Genomic DNA, 21106 nt, shown 5'->3' with positions numbered 1-21106 from the left:
AACCATTAACTAAAATCTTGGCATTTGAATTAATAGGTTATTTGAATTAACAGAAGCTTGTAAAGGAATAGGTAGAGTCTAATGATAGTAACTTGAGTTTCCTTATTATGCAGGTGTGTCTTAGTGTTTTCAAACACCAGGAAGACTAAAACCTGAAACGAAAATTTCCTGTGTGTGTTCAAAATTTAAGGGTCTCTTTCTTATGAGTCACTCTATATTGGGCCTTATGTGCTTATAAACCAAGTTAAAGCACTTGCAATTAAAATAAACCTCAAGCCTGAACACATTCATTCCCTCCAAAGGACTGCTGAGGCGAAAAAAAATGAAGTCGATTGAAACAATCTATCTAAAAGAGTGGTTCTCAACCAGAGGAGAGTTTCTCCCCACTCCTGGGGACATCTGGCAATGTCTGGAGACATTTTTGCTTGTCACCACTGGAGGGTGCTACTGGTACCTCGTAGAGGCCAGGGCTGCTGCTAACCATCCTACATGCAGAGGTCAACCCTCTACAACAAGGAATTTATCTGGTCCAAAATGTCAATAGTGCTGAGACTGAGAAATCCTGATCTAAAATATCATCTTCTGTTAAACTATTTTATTCTTAAACATATGTAAAGTAAAGAGAGCCCTACTTAGACTGTAAAAATGATTTATCTTTCAACCATTTTCAAGAATACAAAAACTATATTTTAAAAGTTATTTAAAGTTGTACACATGTACTAAATATCATAAGAAGGGATGTTTAATGAAAGTATCTCCAGAAATAGTAATCATCACTATCATTTCTAGGACTATATTCAGCATATTACCTACTTTATCCCATTTAATATTAATATCCCCAGGAAAGTAAGATTCTCATTTATAGAAATTAGAAAACAAAAACTAGAAGAGATTAAATGCTTGCCCAAGGTTACAACACAAGAAACTGCATAGTTGAAATTTGAGCCCAGATCACCTCCAAACCCATAGTGTTTCCATTAAAATGCATTAAATTTCTATTTCAAATGAGAGGCAGATCAAAAATAAAAGCACCCCAGTTTCATAGTTTCATTTTTCCACTGAGTCAAGTATGTTTTAGAAAGTTCACTTTAGAAAGCAAACAGCAAAGTCAGAAGTAGTCTACTTCAGAATTATGTACTAAGGACACATAAAAAAGAATTAGACAGTGGCGGTGTTTGAAAGGATAATCTATAGTTAATAGTTTTTTCTTACAACAAAAAAAATTAAGTAGTTTTATAAAGTTATATGCCAGAAGTGTCAGACACACTCTTGTTCTGGTCATGCAACAGAATTACTGATAATAACATCAAAGCCTAAATGCTTACTGGCCTGGGGCTTAATCTTGACAAATTACCATTAAACCTACCTAGTCATCCCTACATGATAACAGTAGATAACTGGCATTTTTGTTAATCTAAGAAATATTCCTATATTAAACTCTATTACTTTTGTCTCATCATTTAAAGGCTTACCATGATCCTTTGTATTAAGAGAAAGAAAAGTGTTCTTACCCTATTAAAGCCATGTTCATGAGAGTCATCAACTTCTCCGTTACTAGTCACTGCAATTTCTGCTGCTGAATTTTTGGGAGATTCTTGAGCCATGGTAGACTCCTAAAAAAAGGAGAAAAAAATTGTCATAAATAACACCAAATCATAAAAGGCAAAATTCAAATGACTATATTCACGTTTCAGGCACTTAAAAGCCATCATTATAGCATTTTTAAGAATAATTTCAACTTACCTAATACTTATATAGTAAACATAGTATTAATACAATAAAAATGCACTCGCTTTTAAAACTGCACTCAACTTTAATTTCTTAATTAAAAAAATAAGTTACTTGTTGCAAGTACCAGGGGGCAATATCCTTGCCTTGTAAATAGTGTTATGATAGACTACCACTTATAACTGGAAAACATCACAGAAAGCCAAGCTTGATTATTAATTCAACTGAAGTAGCTCTACTTTTCCTGTTGTATATAATGGGTTTCTAAGTCAGCTTTTGTCCAAAGAATTTCCTTGATATAACAAAAAATTTTAAACCTCTATACTAGGAGAATTAAGTTTTACACTCCAACTTTACTGTTCTAAAAGTAAAATAATGTTTAAAAATACATTCCTTAATTTTATAACCATAGAAAATATAAATTTCTTTCAGGGACTAAATATGATTAATCACTAATAGAACATCAATTATGGTTGGTAAAAAACTTTCTTGCTCTAATCATATGTGATTTAAAAGAAACATGTGTAGCTACAAGTTAAAATGAGAATTTCACATCTGTAAAGAATCTTTAAAATAATCTATTTTTCCTTATTTTAAAAATAAAAAACTTCAGAGTAAATAAGTTAACAATTTATTCCACTTTTCACAGAGAACAGGTGCCTCTCTCTCTCTCTCCTCAAACACACTTAACAATAGTGCCCACTAGGAGAAAGGCCTTGACAGAGATGTATGTTAGCAACAGTATCAACACCTAACAATATGTATTCTCTAAAGCTCAGACCTGAATCTAGTTGCTACTCCTGATGCTGCACTGTACAGAATTGCCAAAGTTAAATCAAACTACTAAAATATGTGTGTGCATTTTTAATCCATAGGCCTGAGAACCTACTGCCAAGAGCATTAATTTAGGGGATTATTACAGGCTGTCATATTACTAAACGCAAGTGTTAATGCAAATAGTTTTGCTTTGTGATCTAGTCTCTACTTCTATAAAACATAAAAAGGCTTATTAAAATATATCTCACAGACATAATGTTGAACAAATGAAGCCAGAGTCAATGAGTACCTACTATATGATTCAATTAAAAAAGAAACCAATGAGTTATGACTATAGGCAGAATAGTGGTTACCTTGGGGTGGGGAAATACTAAGCCTGGACTTTGAGGGCAGACTTCTAGTTTCCATTCCTGAATGTAAGGAGCTGGAAGTTGCCACTCCATTCTAACAACAAGTAAAAAGCTGAACAGACTGAAAAATCAACAATTCTTCTTGGATTCATAAGCAAGGGAGGACATAGGGACCAAGTGATACCCACAAAACTGGAGAGACAGATGGGCATGGCTTACCAGAGCGAAGACTCACCAGTGGAAAGCCCCTCAGGAACCAGTGCTCGGATAGGGAAACCTAAAGAATTGTGGGAGGTTCAGTGTGGACGACTCTTAGAGTTACAAACTCCAGGGAGAATAAGGAGGGCCCCACAATACTGTGAGTTTTACCTCCAGGAGCTGGATCAGGTCATCACAGTAAATACTGGAGAAAAATCCCCTCGTTGTTCCAGCGGGGCAGGAGAAAAGGAACCATTTTGAAGTACACCAGAGCACTGTGTTCTTAAAAAGGCCTACCCAGAAGAAACCAGGACCTAACCTGCTTGGGTACAATCAGTGCCTAACTGACCCGAGGAAGGGAAATACCAAAATCCAGCCTATTCTGGCTATCCTAACACACCTAAGAGAGAGTGGAGAGAAAAACTGAGGGACAATTGTGAAGTTCCCAGACCAGAGGCACAAGCACACTAAAGACTGAAACTAGAGAATGCTTCCCTCCTCCTGCACCTCATCAACACATTGCTGAAGGCCTATTTAGAGCAGTTCCTTTTACCCAATATATCATGACTGGCTATCAAGAAAGAATTACCAGGTCTTCCAAAGTAAAAAAAACAACAAAATAAAACAAACACAATTTAAAGATAGAGAGCAAGCATCATAGCCAGACATGGCAAGGATGTGGGAATTTAAAACAATTCTGATTAATATGCTAAGGGCTGTAAAGGATAAAGTAGACAGCATGCATGAACAGATGGGCAATGTAAACAGAGTTATAGAAATCCTAAGAAAGAACCAAAATGAAATGTTAGAGATCAAAATCACTGTAACAGAAATGAAGACTGCCTTTGATTATTAGTACCTTGGGGTAAGCAAACATTTCTTAGACAGGACACAAAAGCATAAACAATAAAATAGAAACACTGATAACTTGGACTTCATCAAAACTAGAAACTTCTCTTCAAAAGACACTATTAAAAAATGAAAAGGCAAGCCACAAACTGGGAGAAAAGAGATGTAATATATGAATATATCCAACAAATGACTGGTGTTCCAAATAAATAAGTCTTATAATTCAACAATAAGAAAACAACCCAAATAAAATATGGCCAAAAGTTTAATAGGCACTTCACAAAAGAAAATATATGAATGGCAAGTAAATACATGAAAGGATATTCAACATCACTAATCACCATGGAAATACAATTTAAAACCACAATAAGGTACAACTATATACCCACCACAATGGCTAAAGTTTAAAAAGACTGACAATACCAAGCGTTGGTAAAGAGTAACTGGGAACTTGCATACACTGCTGGAATGTAAAAAAGTACTTCACTTTGGAGAACTGTTTAACAATTTCTTATAAAAGTAAATATGACTCAGCCATTCTACACCTAAGCATTCACCAGAGAAATTAAAACAAATGTCCTGATGAGACTTGTATATGCATATTCATAGCAGCTTTACTCATAAGAGCCCAAAACTAAAAAAATGTCCACCAACAGGTTGATGGATAAACAAAACCGTGCAACATACATGTAATGGAATATTCCTCAGCCATAAAAATAATGAATTATTGATGTATGCAATAACTGTTGCTTAATCTCAAAACATTGTTGAGCTACAAAAAGTCACAACACAAAATAGTATATGCTATATCATTCTACTTAAACAGAACTCTAGAACATACAAAATTAATCTATCATGACAGATCAGCTATTGCCTGGGTAGGGGCTGGGTAGGGAGGATTCACTGCAAACGATACGGAAGACTTTAGGATGATGAAAACTTCTGTATCTTGATTGTGGTTTTGGTTTCCCAAGTTTATGCATTTGTCAAAACTCACTGGACTGTATTATATGTAAATTTTACCTCAACAAACTGTTGATATTTTTTAAAGGTAAAATTCCATTCTATCATCTTTAATGGCAGAGGATCTATTTTTTCTGCAAGCCCCAAATCCACCCACAGAGACCACACTAGTCTGGTGAGGGGAGGCGTATGGCCCTGATCACATATAAAGAGGGACTAACTTGCAGCTCTGTAACTCAGTAGCAAACAAAGTTTGTCATTTTCCAAAATATGTCTCCTTGACAAAAATAAATTAGACCAATACCCCCTCACTATAAAAAGTACTGCAGATTCCTAAGTGTCACTTACATATATCTTCCCTGTTTGATCCAAGTCTGAAAATCACAAGTACTTGCCTTTAAGAGAGCATCTAAAGAATGGCAGAGAATTAAAAAAAAAAAAATCCCTCTGTTCTTCAGATCCAGTGGCCCTCATCCTAGGTCTTTTAAAATACCAAACCTCTTTTTGGTTTGCCAAGTCAGGCTTTAGCCAAGTATGACATCTATCTTATTTTTTTGGCTGCCCAGCCACAGCTCTCCTCTAGTGCTGGGGAAAGCCCCCACAAGATGAGGCTAGGGAAAGGCAGAGCCTGTGTCTTATTATGTAAAAGCTCAAAATACCAGATAATCAATCAACTTTCTCAATACTGCAATAGCTATCACATGGCTCCTAAACTGCTAACAATCTGACCCCTACCTACTTCTCCAGCTGTTTCTCATACCACACTCTCCCCCTAAGTCTCTCCATACTGGCCAATTAGGCAACCAAATATCTATTAACTTCATCTTCACCCTCAGAATGCACAGTGACTCCTCCCTGTCAATTCAACTCCTAGTCTAGATCCTTTTCTGTAGTTGCCCAAGACCTAGGCTAAAAGAAAAAGCTCAAGTAATTTTTTCTGGCACTACTTATGTTTTTCAAATCCTGAAAATATACCTTGACATAATATTTAAAAAGGCTTTACATTTGACAGTCAGCATTTATAGGTGAAAGCCCCATGGAAAATAAAAGATGTAACATTAACCAAAGACTAAAAATTTATCTTAATAATGCAAGAGAAGGCATATGGAAATATTAATGGTAAAACCCAATTCTAAAATGCTTACAAACAAGGTAGAAACTTTTTAGAAAGAACGTAAAAGAATGTGTCTTAGTCTTAATTAGATTTCTGGAATTGTACACGGCATTATGTCTTCTAAAACACAAATTTAACATTGTTCTTTAATCTAATCTACCACTGAGCAAGCAAAAATAAAGTGGTATAATAATAAGCTTAAAGGTTTTCCAATTGTTTCTTAAATCTACCATGTTAAAGTGATTTGAAAATTCATTAAAAAATACAGTGAAATGTTTCCAGTGCTCAGTTCACTGGCTACATATATTTAACTGGTATTTTGTTCTGCTATCAAATAGAAGTAACATTTTCTTCTAATTTAAAGAACTAAATTCTTAATTTCAATCAATTCCAGACAAAAGAGCAGTATAGAAAGTAATCAGTGTGAAAGAAGCAGCCAAAAATATTCAACTCTGTTATAGTTATGGCTTCAGACAATGAAGGTCGCAGTGCTTAGTGGACTAATTATGCATGTTAACAGAGGCCATATTTTGTTCCAATACCAAAAAGCATAAATGCTTTCTGTGTCAGATGAAATTATTTAGATTTTTCTTTGCCTACAAAAAAAGAAAGCAATTCTATTGAACTCATAATTCAAATAGTCTTTGAAACTGCCTTTGTATTAGTAAAATATGACCTTCTTTTAAAAACGGTTATTTATTATAAAGGGTTAATTCCACATGGTTCAAAAGTATTAGGTGAACAAGCCTACTACACGGAATCTGAAAACTAACCAAGGTATCAGGAGATCTGAACTTAAGGACCAGTTCTGCCCCTTTTTATAACTTTATAGAAGTTACTTTACTTCCCTAAGTTGCAATTTCCTCATTTATAAAATAAGATTATTAACCTCACCTATATATCATACAGCTACTGTAAGAATCAAATGTGAAACTGGAAAACTGAAAATGCTATATGAAGAAGTTATAATTACAGTACATTAATTTCAGCTCAGGACCAAGATGACAAATATTGTAGTAGTTCTAGCAACACTAGTATTCACCAGTACAGCTCCTCTTCCTAACTTTGTCACTACAGGTAGGTACCCTAACTATACTTTTCTAAAACAGAACAATATCAAGACAGAGTGGAAATATGGTTACAAATTTTATTGTTTGTAGCCTGTTCATTTTTTTCTTTGTTCTAACTATCTTGGCAATTTACGGTTTTAAAAGGAAGATGACCTTCAAACCTACTGTATTATTATAAATGAATGGATGAGGGAAATGTAAAATCCAAATAATTATTAAATCTGGATGGTAAGTACCTGGAAATTAATTTACTCTTTAACTTTTATCTTATGCTGCAAATTTTTCTTAACTAATATTTTAATTAGTGTCAACACCTAATTTCTTATATTTTCAACCACGCGCTACCTGAATACGACATTTCAAATCTCCCAACTTTCTCATCTTCTGCCTGTCATTTTCACTTCCATGTTAAGCCAGTCTCAGCTGCTACCTACCCCTTGACCGGCATTTCCTCCCACTCTCTCCTCGCTGACATTTAGTTCCAGTCACAGACCCCTCACCACTGTTCCTCAAACACACTCATCTTATTTTTGCCCTTACTGTTTCCTCTTTCTTGAAGGTTCTTACTCCCAGATTTTCATATGACTCTCCCTCATGTCATTCAGGTTTCTGCTCAAACATCATCTAAGAAGGGAAGCCCGACCAATTGATGTAAATCAGCACCCTTCAATATTCTTTAGCCCTTATCTTGTTTTAGAGTAGTAAGGACTACTTAACATTATATCATAAAATAATTTATGCATATGTTTAACATGTCTATGTCCCTCCCCAATGTTTACAAAACAAAAGCCAACTCCTCCTGACACTCAAAATCCCTTCATGACCTGAACTATCTTTCTACAAATTATACTTCTTCAGGTATCTTACTAACCCAACTTAACTACTCACATTTTCTTATACATGTGTCTCAATTTCATTTTTCTATGTCTTTATACAGTGACCATCATCACTCACATGCTCAAATTCTACCTACACTGTAAGACTCAGTTTAAATGCCACCTTAACTGATGTTCCTAGCTGATACTCCTCTGAACTGCTACAATTCTTCATCTGTACCACTCTAAAGGCATTACTATTCTACATTTTATTTATTTAAAAACTTCCTATATTAATCAACATGCACCCTGAGTGCAGGATCTGTACTTAATTCACTTTTTAGATCTGAGTTACTTACATAAAAGAAGGATGCAAATATTTGTATGTTTTCTTGGATATTAGAAATTGGTATATGTATTAGTGTTACTATATTGAAGGGCAGAAAGAAAAGAAGAATTCAGTCAATAATTTCAGGATATGCTAATAAGTACCTGACACAGTTAATTTGCTTGTTTTCTTTTTTGCTAAAAATACAGCTTATTTGCTTGTTTTCCAAACTTCCTTACTTCTACCTTCAAATAAACTTTTCTAATTAGTTTCTTACATTTACTAATCTTTCCTAATTTCTCTGGGTTCAAGTCACAGCTCTTTTCCTCATTAGCTATGTTAACCCTTCCAGGTCTCTTTTGTCTAATCTATAAAATGAGGTAGAAAACCTCAACTGCAAACAGGGTTACTATAGCATTAAAAATAAGATATTTGTAAAACCCAGCCTGGCACCTAATAGGCTCTCAGTGAATGGTGCCTATTAGGATATTATTTCTTCTACAGATATAGAACCAGCAGTTTAAACACATTTTAAGATATAAAGTTTGAATATTAAAAATACAAAGAACAAAATCTACCTGTATCTGCTCTAATCAAAATTGGACTGGAGTGCAAAGTAAGCCAAGATCATGTTTTTTCTGTTTTCAATTCAAAAAGAAAAAAACCCTGATTTCATAAAAAAACAAAAACACAACATGTAGAAGAAGAAAGCATTTTTATGGTCACTGATGAGACAGACATTTTAATGGAAACAGCATTTGACTGCGAGAGTTAGGAAACCACCCTGGGTTCTGCAATTAACGAGCTAAGTGACCATAAGCAAGGCAATCCACTTTACAGAACCTAGATGAACTTTAAGTCTCTTCTTGTTTAGGGTTGATAATGTTTTTGGCTCAGTTCAAAATGCTGGAGTTCTTGTTGTTGTTTTGTTTTGCTTTTAAGAAAATGAAAACTATCACCCAAGTCATCTTATTCTATTCCTAAAAATACAATATCCAGATCACTTACACTAGTAAAGTGAAAATTAATTCATTCATCAAATTGACCACCAGTGATGTGAAAAGCTTGCTAGGATTAGTCTGAATTGCTAAAAATTCTGATGTATAGAACATTTAAAATTAAGAGAATAGACAAAATATATACAGAGCTATAATACATTAAAATAATAATTCTTATAAGCAAATATGACCCCCAAAAATGTTTTTATTATGGATTTTGAAAAAAGCAGATTTAAGTTAGAATACTAATAAATGGAAAATTTTAAAGTCACAAAATATTCCTAACTCCTACTTAACAGTGAACTCATATCATGCTTTTAAATTTGGGCATAAATTCATACTACACTCGTATACCTGGTCTTTTTTTAAAAAAAGTATTCCCTATGGATGCTGCACATTTGGGTATGGCTAAACACACAGGGAATGCCTAATGTGAATTTTATCATTAATTTACAGACAAATTTCAACAATCACTTAGCAGTAGTTTCCTTCAGATCATCATCATCCAAGCTTAACGCTCTATTCATCAGGAAACTTCTAGTTTAGCATCTATCCAAGTGACATTCACAAAGACAAAACTCACAGTGGTAAACCATAAATACAGGGTGGGGCAAAAGTAGGTTTATAGTTGTTCCTATGGAAAATAATAGAATAATTAATAAATAATAATATAAGAATAAACTGTGTTTTGAGTCTTCACAACTGTAAACCTACTTTTGCCCCACCCTGCAGAACAGCCACTAATCTTTCCTATAGCTCACATGCATTAAACTTCCATTGATCATCACTCAACAATACTGACTCAGAGATCTGACCAGCAAAAAATCAAATCCATGAGTAAAGATAAATACAGTATACATAATTCCCTAGTTTCTCAGAACTAAATACTGCTTGGACAAAAGGTAAAAGCCAAGCTATTTTAAATCACAAAGAATGCTGAATCCTTCAAAGTTAATACATAATTTGCCAACCAGAACTCATCTTTGACTTTTGGACTAAAAATAAATTATCTAGCTCTAAATCCTATATTAAAGCTTGTCACACTGACACACAGTGTCTTGGCTTGATTGAAGAAATACTGTGCACAGCATTGTGCCACATGTACAGATGGCAAATTGGTTCAGAAACACTGCAACTAGAGTCAGAAGACCCCATGCTGTGTTCCAGCCTTGCCAATTCCTAAAAGTCAGTCACTGCCTCTCTGAAACTTATTCAACAAATAAATGGGGAAAATAATAATTGCTCTACTTACCTAAATGAATTATACCAAATTGTCCTAAGGATCAAGATGGACAATATGAAAGTACGACTCTGTACATCTTTAAGCACTTTAAATATGAGAGGTATTACTAGTATTAGGTAATCAAAAAATATCTGGTGACTTGATTTCAATATAAAATTAACTTCTTAATATATTTTTCTTTATTCTAATGAACCAGAACAATGGTCCTTAGGTGGTATATATTAAAATCATCTGTAGAACTTCCAAAAGAAAAAAAAATACACATGGCCCCATGTTTATCACTGTAGATTGTTTAGTGAGTCTGAAATCCAGAACTCAGTATTGAAAAAACAAACAAACAAAATTTGAATTCTGATGCATACCTAACTAAAGATAGCACATGACATTAGATGAACTCAAATGTGAACCTATAATTATTATTATTTCAACAGAAACCTCATTTCATATTTAAACCAGAAACTATAGTTTGACACCAACTTTTATGTTCATTTTTATGTGAAAAGCAAATGGTAACTTACTATTATGAAGAAATCTCTCCCCCCCCTACTCCTTTCCTGTGTCTATGTGTGTAAAAGAGTTTATTTAGAATGGCACATGTTTAGACCAACTAAGCCAGTTTGGACAGTCTAAAACTTTGATTGAGGTGGGCTGACTTTAAGTAACAGTATAAATGCCACCCAGTCACCTCAGATTTAGGCTTGACTTCTTCTGTGGCTGGTTTAGATGCACCAAGAGTAGTAGTATCACTGCTGCAGTCAGACATACCTAACAGTTAAATGTGTTAAACACATTAAATGATTTAGTTAAAAGCTGTATCACCTCACCAATATCTTTACAAATATTTCACAACATAACTGATTTACTTCAGTCATAATTTGCTTTGCAAAACTATCTACAAACATATGAGCATCTATGGATTATAACAAGAGAACACAACCAAAAATTCAGAAAAAATATGCAGACTGTAAGAATATGTACCTCAATGATTAAAAAATAATTTGATAAAATCATTTTAGATATAAAACAGAATCTAAAATATCTATTAATATATACTGTATTCATAATTGTACATAAATACTGTTAATATAATTAGTAAAAGTTTTCACAGGGATATAGATTAATAATTTTGCAATTACGTTATGTGGATAATAAAATTAAACAAATAAGTAAATAGCATATAGATACAGAGAACTAGATTTCTCACTGTTGGAGAAAAAAATATATAAATAAAAAAAAGAGAAATGCTAAAATAAAACCTGTGGTGTTGCACTGGAATCAATTATCTGTTAAACTCATGGTTTTTAATGTGTGTGTATGTGTATAATACACACACTTGTATGTATAGTCTTCCTAGCTTAGTTCACTGAGAGGGCCTAGAAGCAGTGATACCCAGTAACAATGTATATACCTGGTGCTCAGACCTTGGCCTCTACACACCATTCACCCAATAAAAGGGACCACAGCTTTTAAGCAGAAGTGGTTGATTCTAAGGCTAGACACCTATAAGTCCTTTTAGATAGTGATAAATTAAGTTCAGGTTGCTCATTAAGATAAACACATCAGTCTAGATAGCTCAAAAGCAGAAAGCTTTAGCAAAATATAGATAATTCTCAATTACATATAGTAGTGGGAAACAATTTAAAAATTAACCTAATATTCAACCATTCCCATCCCTACCATCATTACCACCTTTTAACCAAGTAACTAATAAATTAACTGTTTGGAGAAGTCTTTTTATTTTCCCACTCAGATTGTGTTACAAAGAAACTAATGAGAAGTAAAATGATAAGACTCTTAAAACTAAATTACTCCCTGAAAGAAAGCTAGCTGCAAATGAACTCTAAATTATTCAGTGTCCGGTGGCCTCATTCTTCATAGATGGCTAGCTAAATTCCAGAACATTAGCAGTGAAGCCAACCAAGAACCAAGTGAACTGGAGAACTGCTTTAATTCTGTTACTAAATTCCCAAAACCATTTAAAATAAACCCCTCAATATCCACAGGTAATTTTTTTCAATGTAAAAAAGCTCAGGGTAAATAATCTAAGAATATAGGTTAATATACATATAGTTACATATAGAAATATTTATAGATATGTATACACATGAGTTAGTTTAGATTTCCTTAGAAGTAACCCCAACAATAATAAGCACATACAGTGCCCAGATTTTAGTTTCTAATATCATTCTTCAATAAAGGGGACGAGCAACGCTCCTTGGAGAATTGGCTGATTCTCGGACTGGAGCAGGAAATATACAAGATGAGCCTGGAGCATCTTGTAGTGCCAGAAAGTAAAAAGGTGCTTAAAAAAAATAAAACAACAACAAAAACTCACAATGATGGGGATATGTCAAAGGAATAGAGGGACCAACTGAAAGAACTCCCAGTGGCCAAAGCTGGAACAGTTTGAGCAACAAAATAAGTAAAGTAGTACTGGATTATACCTCAAAGTACAAAATAAATATCCATGAGTCAGTACTGATATACATAAATGACTGAATAATTTAATAAGTGGGGGGAAAGAGGCAAATCTCCTCTCTAGAAAAAATCATAAAAGTTTATATACTACTACACTGTTAAGAGGTAGAACTCCCCACTGCTTAATGTGCATTTCCCATAGTGACTTTCTTATAAAAGCACAACATGCAAAAAGAGGAGAGGAAAAAAATAACTTTACAAAGGACAAACTTGACAAACAGTATCTCAGGCCAGGTGATCAAGGTTAACATCAACAGTGCTAAGAAATATTGACAGTATTTATTTATTTAAAATATATCTTTTATTGATTTCAGATTGGGGAAGGGAGAGGGAGAGAGAGAGTCGTCAATGATGAGAGAGTCGTCATTGATCGGCTGCCTCCTGCACACCCCCGACTGGGGATGAGCCTGCAACCCAGGCATGTGCCCTGACCAGGATCGAAACGTGATCTTCTGGATCCTAAGTCGATGCTCAACTGCTGAGCCACGCCTGGCCAGGCAACAGTATTTACTCTTGATATGAGAATGGCACTTGACTTCTGTGGTCTTCCTCCAAAAACGCATTGCCCAGTCTAATCATGAGAAAAACATCAGACAAATCCCAAATGAGGGACAGTCTACATAATACCTGTCCTGCAGTCCTCAAAACTATCAAGTTTTCATCAAAAACCAGGCGTCTTAAAACCAAGAGGACACATAACAACTAAATGTAATGTGGTATCCTGGATGGGATACTAGAATAGGGACATTAGGAAAAAACTGAGGTAATCTGAGCACATGTTAGTGAATAATAATGTATAAATAGTGGTTCATGAATTGTGACAAATGTTCCATACCAATGTAACATGTTATTAACAGGGGAAACTGGGCATGGTGTATGTAGGAACCTCTATACTACTTCTGTAATAATTCTGTAAATCTAAAACTGATCTAAAATATGAGTTTATTATAAAATAATCTAAGAATACTGTGCTATATTTTATAATAATTAATTTTCAATAATTAATAAGTTTACATTATTAAAATACTAATTTGCTTTCATACACTTGGGAAAAAACCCAGTATAACTGGCAGTTTAACTATGACTATATTAACTACTATATTTATAAATATTAATATTCAAATTCCTATATTGCAAAAATCCATGAACTGAAATCTTTAGTAACATCAACTTGGAAATTCAATCAATATTTAGGTGTCAGGCACTGAGCTAGGTCTTAGGGATTCAATTCTAAGTCAAAAAAGAAAATAAGACCCGGCCAGGCGTGGCTCAGCAGTTGAGCGTCGACCTAGGATCCAGGCGATCAGGGTTCGATTCCCGGTCAGGGCACATGCCCAGGTTGTGGGCTGCAGCTGATCAATGACTCTCTCATCACTGATGTTTCTATCTCTCTCTCCCTCTCCTTTCCTCTCCCTGAAGTCAATAAAGATATATTTTTAAAAAATAAAAAATAAATAAGATATGGTCCCACCCTGGCCAGTATGGCTCAGTTGGTTGGGCACTGTCCCGGGCACAAAAAGGTTGCTGGTTCGCTGCCAGGTCAAGGCATATGCCCAGGGTTTGGGGCTAGATCAACAGTGGGGGGGCGTGCAGGAAGCGGCCAATCAATGTTTCATTCTCATAATGATGTTTCTCTTTCTCTTTCTCCCCCTCTCCCTTCCTCTCTCTCTAAAAATCAATACAAAATCTTTAAAAAAAGAAAAAAAAAGATGTGGTTCCTGTTTTCATGGAGTTTGGAGGCAGTGGAAGAGAAAGACAATCATATAATCACACAAATAAATGTAAATTGCAACTGTGGTAAATGTATGATGTTACTACCTAATCTAGAAGGTTACAGTATTCCCTACGGAAGCAAAACTTCAGATGAGGCATGAAGGTAAAGTAAAGAAAGAGTGGTCCAGACAGGGAGAAAAGCGTGTGTAAGGAAAGGCCTTGTAAAGGTAAGGAGCAAGGCAGTTACAAGGGCTAAAACAAAGTCAGCTTGGTTGGCGTGGAAAGTTAGGCAGGGGAGAGGGACTGGGAAGGGGGAAGGAACGGGGGGAAAGGGTCATTGGGGAGAAAAAGGGACATCTGTAATACTTTAAACAAAAATAAAAATTATAAAAAAAAAGAAAGAAAGAAAAAAAAAGGAAGGCAGAACATGGTAAAAGATGAAGCTCAGAGGGCTAAGCACTGTTAAGGAGTTTCATTTTACCCTAGAAGCAATGGGAAGCCATAAAAAGAGGAGTGGAGAGTGCCAATCAGGTGTGTGTTTCGAAATAAGTCACTGTGCCTTCAGGATGAATAACGGATTAGAAAGCGCCCAAACAGAAGTAGGTAGACAGGACTGGAGGCTTTCAGGCAAGATGATGGTAACAAAATGAAGTGGCAGCAGTAGAAATGGGAAGAAGGAGACAGATTCAAGAGATTAATAAAATCTAACACACTGGATATATCAGGGTGAGAGTGTTATTAAGGATCACTCCTAGTTGTCTGGATTTTACACCTGGAAAGATAGTGGAGTCTGTTCAATGAAATAAGGAACAGAAAAGGAGGACAAACAGAAAGTTTGGGGGGGCAGTAAGAGGGAAATCAGTTTGGTTTTGGAAATATTGTATTTGAGATACCTTTACTATATTCAAGAAAGTGCCAACTACAAAGCCAGATATACAGGTCTAGAGCTCAAAGGGAATAGAAAACACTCATCATGTTCATGGAAAAGCTCACATCTTCATCCTAGAAAAGCAGTTAACTACAATCCCCAAATATCCAAGAAAACATTAGACTTCGACCATCTGTATTAAAACAAAAAGTTGAGAGAGAACATGGCAATATTTTATCAGCTAAAACAAAAACTGCTAGACAGGTATTTTTTTTAAATCTTGGTTCAACAGTATAGTAACTATGTCACTAATTGTATAGTATTTTAAAGTTTTAGCAGGACTGGCCCATGTTATTGGAAATGATCTATATTTGCACTGTCCAATAAAGTAGCCATGAGCCACATGTGGCTATTGAGCACATGAAATGTGCCTTGTGTGACAAGGAACTGAGTTTTTAAAATCCTATTTTTAACTAATTTAAATAGCTACATGATATTAGCATGGGTTTAGTGCTTCCTTGTGTAGTTCATCTAATCCCCAACAACTACCTTGTGAATTAACTAAGACTGGGTGTCGGGGCTAGAGGGATTAGAGAAGTAGAAATTTTCATTCCATCTGCTTATTATATTACTTGAATTTTTATTTCAAGAATATATATTACTTGTATAATTAATATGTCATATAGAAAAATTGTGAAATGCAAAAAGAGGAAGATAAAAATAATCTGTAAACCTACCTTTAAGAAATAATCTACAAATAACATTAGCCATATATTAAGAGGATCTGCATTTTTAACCCTTTTGTGAGTATTAGTAGTACCTGTAGCACCACTGATTCAAGTTACTCTCTGAGTTTTAACACATTTTGCTTCTACCCCTCCCCATTCTAAAACACCTTGGAAATCCTGTTAGGCAGCTTCATCTCCAGAACTCTCCCTCAAAACTGCTAAAAATAAACATTTAACAGTTCCATTGCCTATCTCCCTTTCACCATCACCCTCTTGTCACCAATGTCACACACTTTAATTAGAATCCAATCTCTACCCTGCAATGTCCTGAAATCATTTAGTCACTATAGTGAAAAGAGTCCTGAAGCTCTCCTTTTACTTCTTGAGTGATCTTGGACTAATTATTCCTGCTGGTTTCTATACCTGTTTCTTCACTGGTTAACAGAAAATAAGAATTCCTAATACACAGGTAGCATTTATAAAGCATAACGCCTAGCCGGAGTAGCCCTCAATAAATGACAACTATTATGGACTTCTATGTGCCTAGAGCTGCCCTAGATGCTGAAGGTAGCACTTTGAAACAAAACATATAGGGTCCTGGCCATCCTGAAGGTCACATGCCACTGCATGCCCCCAAGGACTCTTTTCACCTGGGATTTGAATTCCTGACCCATCCCTTATTAGGTATGTGACCTCATATAAAGCACTTGATCTAAAATCTCAGTTTCTTCATTTCTAACATGGTAATGTTATCTGCTCTATCTACTTGACATAACTGGAATAAAAATGAGTATATATGTGAAAGTGCTTTGTAAATCATTATATGCTAAATAAACAGAAGGTATTAAACAAAGAGTAACATATTCTTTTCTAGGGCAAAGCTTTCCTTCCAACCAGTGTGCCAAGAATGGACTACAGATGTGCTGAAATACTGACCCACTCTCCCCGCCCCCTCAGCCTTCAGGGAGCCAGGGAGGGCCTGGCTATAGTTTGTCATAAATATATACTGTAATCATTTTCCATGTGTGCCACGATGCAGAAAAATCTGGAAAACTTGCTCTAAAACACTATCTCATGTTAGCAGAAATTAGTTGGCCAATTTACTCCCTCCCCTGGATGATTTAGGATTCACCACTAATCTCTGCTGTTCTTATGATCCTGCTCCAAAGACAGTGTGTCACAGTTTCCCAAAAGATAAAAGAGGATCAGCCTGACCATCAAGGAGCTGCTAGCCAAATGCTATATAGACATACAAAAATGAAACAAAATAAAAATTCTTTGGTAAGAATATGGCAAAGATATTGCTATATTTTCACAAAAGATTTGAGCAATTTCCAGCAACACCTGCCTGTAGCCATTCTAGACAAAGGCCTAGAAGTAATGGAGGAGAAAGGGATACATAATAAGATAGAGGAGAGAAAGAGAAAAGGAATCAAGGAAAGAAAACATATACTTTTGTCTTGTAGAAAATGGCTGATAATCTGCAAGAGCTATTCAGTGGCTTCTATGACTGCCTAAAGCTAGTAGAGACCAAAGATAAGAATATTTTCAGATTCTTTTGTTTCATAGTATTTTTCATACATCCTAGAACCAATGCTGGTGCATATCTGACTTTTAGACTGTCATTGCCCCTAAGTCATCATCTTTCATATTATGTAGAACTACTCTTCCCAGTCTGTACATACAGTTTTTCATCTCTAGCCATATTACCTTAAACTTTGTGTTGAATTTACTCCTTCCTCCATCCTGAACTCATTCCTTACTCTATCCCAAATTTATCATTCTGGAATATATTTACACTTCTAGACTCTCACAATGTTGAGTTTATTTATTACTTAAAATCTTTATTTTCACATTTTTCTATTCCTCATACATCATAATATATACACAGAGAGATTTATATCCGTCCTCACAGGAAAAGTCTACCAAATAACACTCCAAATTTATTTCTTTTTGTCCTGTTTTGTGGTATGACATTCAACCAGGTGTTCATCCACTGTAGATTAATAAAAGATCTTCTTTTCTTAATGTCTGATAGAAAATCAGGTGAGATACTTCCAACTAAGGCCAAAAAAGGTGTAAAGAATACATGGTAGAAGCAGTCTAGAGCACTAGCTAAGAACTCACAAACTAGAGCAAGACAATCTATGTTCAATCCTGGCTCCACTTGTGTGACTCTGAACAGATTACTTTAGCTTCTGTCAATCATTTGGTTTCATTAGTAATCACTTAGTTTCTTCATCTATAAAAATGGGAATTTTAGCTACCTTATAAGGTTGCTGTGAGGATTAGATGAGATAATCATGTAAAGCACTTAGCATAATGCCTGGCACACAGTAAGTAAATGAATGTTAATTGTTGCTATGGTGTTAGATATAATCTATCTTCTGACTTCGTCATTACATTAGAAGGAAACTAATTTAGCAATAATTTACTCTTCATAAAGTTATGTTTTCTGCTCCCCCCCAAGTGAGGATGTTAGACAGAAGGAAAATTATTTTATTTTGTGAGCAGAAGAAACTGGTTACTGTATATAGACTATGATGAACTGTATAGGTCTCTTCAAGTTCTAACAGTCTATGAAACAAGTGTCAAACATTTAGAACTTAAATCCTTGATCAACAAACACTTCACAACCAAATCAATTAAGTTCAAATATGCACTCTAAACTTACATTAAGTTTGGAAGGTTACTAACTTCTTCACAAGAGAGAACATCATTATATACCTAATATAGAACAGTGGGAAAGGGGATGTTAAGATAAGCAGCAACATAATGAAAGTTATAGACCATACTATTGAAACATCCTAGTAGGTTGGTGATATTTAATATGTATTTAAAAACTAATAAACACATTAATTTATAAGTCCACGGATTTCCACAGCACTGGCCACAAACAGCTATCCCTAAAAAGAAACCTCAAAACCACAAATCAGGAACTATAAAGTAAGCAGTCTTCCTTCCTTCTCTAGGTGTAGGAAGGAATTTAGAAACACTGACGTTTTGAAGTAGAGAGATTTCAGCTAGAATCTCAGCACTCTACTCTCCCCAAACAAGCTACAGTATTTACAAGTTGAAAAATAACAGCCCCACAAAAAAAGTTTATATTAACTTCAACAAGACACTAAGACATGATTATATATCTGGAGGTTATATATCTCATATATACATTTCATATATATATATGTATGTGTGCATATATATATTTTAATATACATACACATACACATACACTATCCCGAGGTTCTCTATCTCCTTTCAGAATTTGATAAAAAGAAAAGATTCTCCCCCCTCCCCTACCCAAAATGCATTCAAACAAAACTTTGCACATAACTTCAGAGTTGCAGCTGAGTCACAAACCTCATAAAAGATGGATCCTAAGACTTAAGCCAGGATTAAGATAATTTTAAAAAGAATGAAAGTGAGGCAGAGATTTTTAATCCATAAAATAAAATAAGATTAGAAATACTTTCTATTGTCTCAGATAATGAGTGTGAGACATAGTAGTAGGAAGAGGGTGTTGGCCATGTCTAGCAAGGAAAACAAACAGGACAAATGGGAAAAAAAGTGTAACTAAAACAGTACTAACATATTGTGTTATAATCACTGAGATAGCAGCAATTAAATGGCCAATTTCTGCAGCCTCAACACAGGACTGATTTAAAGTAACCAATTCTGGTGCACGTTTCCATGCCAATGAAGTTAATTAACTTCACCTTGCAAGGTGAACAAACCCTTGCAAGGTGAAAGCACAAGTTTATGAAAATTCTTACAAATCTTCCAATTTTCCTTATAAAATAAGAACCGAGTTAGAGAAATTATATACTTTAGGAGAAAACTAAGGGAGGGGGAACAGAAATCCTCAAAGGGGGTGGCTAAAGGATTTGCAAGAAGTGTAAATTACACTTTTTGAGATCAAAGGGCTCAAGAGAGAGATAAGAACAAAGCAAAGGATGAAATAATAAAATAAAAGGAAAAAGCATCTACAGACTGTTCTTTAAAAAAACAAAACAAAAACCTCTTTCCTTTTCCTAGACACGTAAACAGTAGTAATTTGGCAAAGTGGAACGGCCGAGAAGACGACAGCACAACTTCCTTCCCAAACTCCAGCATTCCTCGGACGTTCCCACGTAAGCAAGGCTCCTCCCTCTGCACCACTGTCCAAAGTACCTCTCGGAGGGACTATCACTGTCTCCCTGCCTCTCACTGCGGGAGAGAGGACGTGGAGGATGCAGGGAGGGGAACGAAGTAAAGGCTGGACACCGAACCTGAAGGTGGCCAACTCTGAGACTCAATCGAGAAAGACCTGGATCCTGCAACCCCTTTTCCCACGCAATGCATGCAATGCCAAGAAGGTGCCACCTTGGAAGGGCCGCCCTCCCTCTACACCGGCTGTTTCGGGGGACACACTCAGGGGGTCAGTAGGAACGAAGGGTAAGAAACCAAAGGCCGAATACTTGGGCAGATATGGAAAGACTAAGGATAGAAGTGCCTTGTGAAAAAGTCCGGAACCCCAAAGTCAACGTGTCCGCCACAGCCAACCCCTCAGACTAGCCTTCCCCGCCTCCTTCCAGGTGGGCCAGCTCCGCCCTCACCTGTCCGCTGGGAGCCCGGCAGGTCTCACGTCGAGGATGATCCCTGCAGCTGCTCTCTGGAATCGTCTCAATACTTGGAAAAAGTGAGCGGAAAAGCAACTTGGGCCTTTTCCTTCTTCTCCTCCCCCAACGCACCTCGGCTCCTCGGGGGCGGGCTGCTAATGCAGCTGTCACAGCCCCTCACTGACCAACCGCCGAGGAAACAGACCCGGGACCTGCCAGTTCGGCCTTCGACACCAACAAGAAGAGCAGCGGGGCCGGAAGTGAGGAAACCGGAAGCAGCGCTGTCTT

The 21106-nt window shown here is 35.8% G+C and overlaps 1 protein-coding gene across 3 annotated transcripts in view; it reads right to left on the bottom strand.

Annotated features, from left to right (window-relative positions):
- ARFIP1 (ARF interacting protein 1) overlaps positions 1-20899 on the bottom strand; it is a 76801-nt gene extending 55902 nt beyond the window's left edge. For 2 of the 3 annotated variants that reach the window (XM_016197783.2, XM_016197784.2), the window contains exons 1-2: positions 20816-20899; positions 1512-1613 (exon numbers count right to left, since the gene is read on the bottom strand). In XM_016197783.2, the coding sequence (XP_016053269.1) occupies positions 1512-1604 (93 nt within the window). In that variant the 5' untranslated portion in view covers positions 1605-1613; positions 20816-20899. Of the gene's footprint in view, positions 1-1511; positions 1614-11118; positions 11212-20815 lie in introns of those variants that run through there. The other variant, XM_087816510.1, reaches the window with a different exon arrangement.
- Between the last annotated feature and the right edge of the window lie 207 nt (positions 20900-21106).

Source organism: Miniopterus natalensis, chromosome 4 (assembly GCF_054644295.1).
Source record: "Miniopterus natalensis isolate mMinNat1 chromosome 4, mMinNat1.hap1, whole genome shotgun sequence".
Taxonomy (NCBI): domain Eukaryota; kingdom Metazoa; phylum Chordata; class Mammalia; order Chiroptera; family Miniopteridae; genus Miniopterus; species Miniopterus natalensis.
This window is presented reverse-complemented; position numbering and strand designations above follow the sequence as displayed.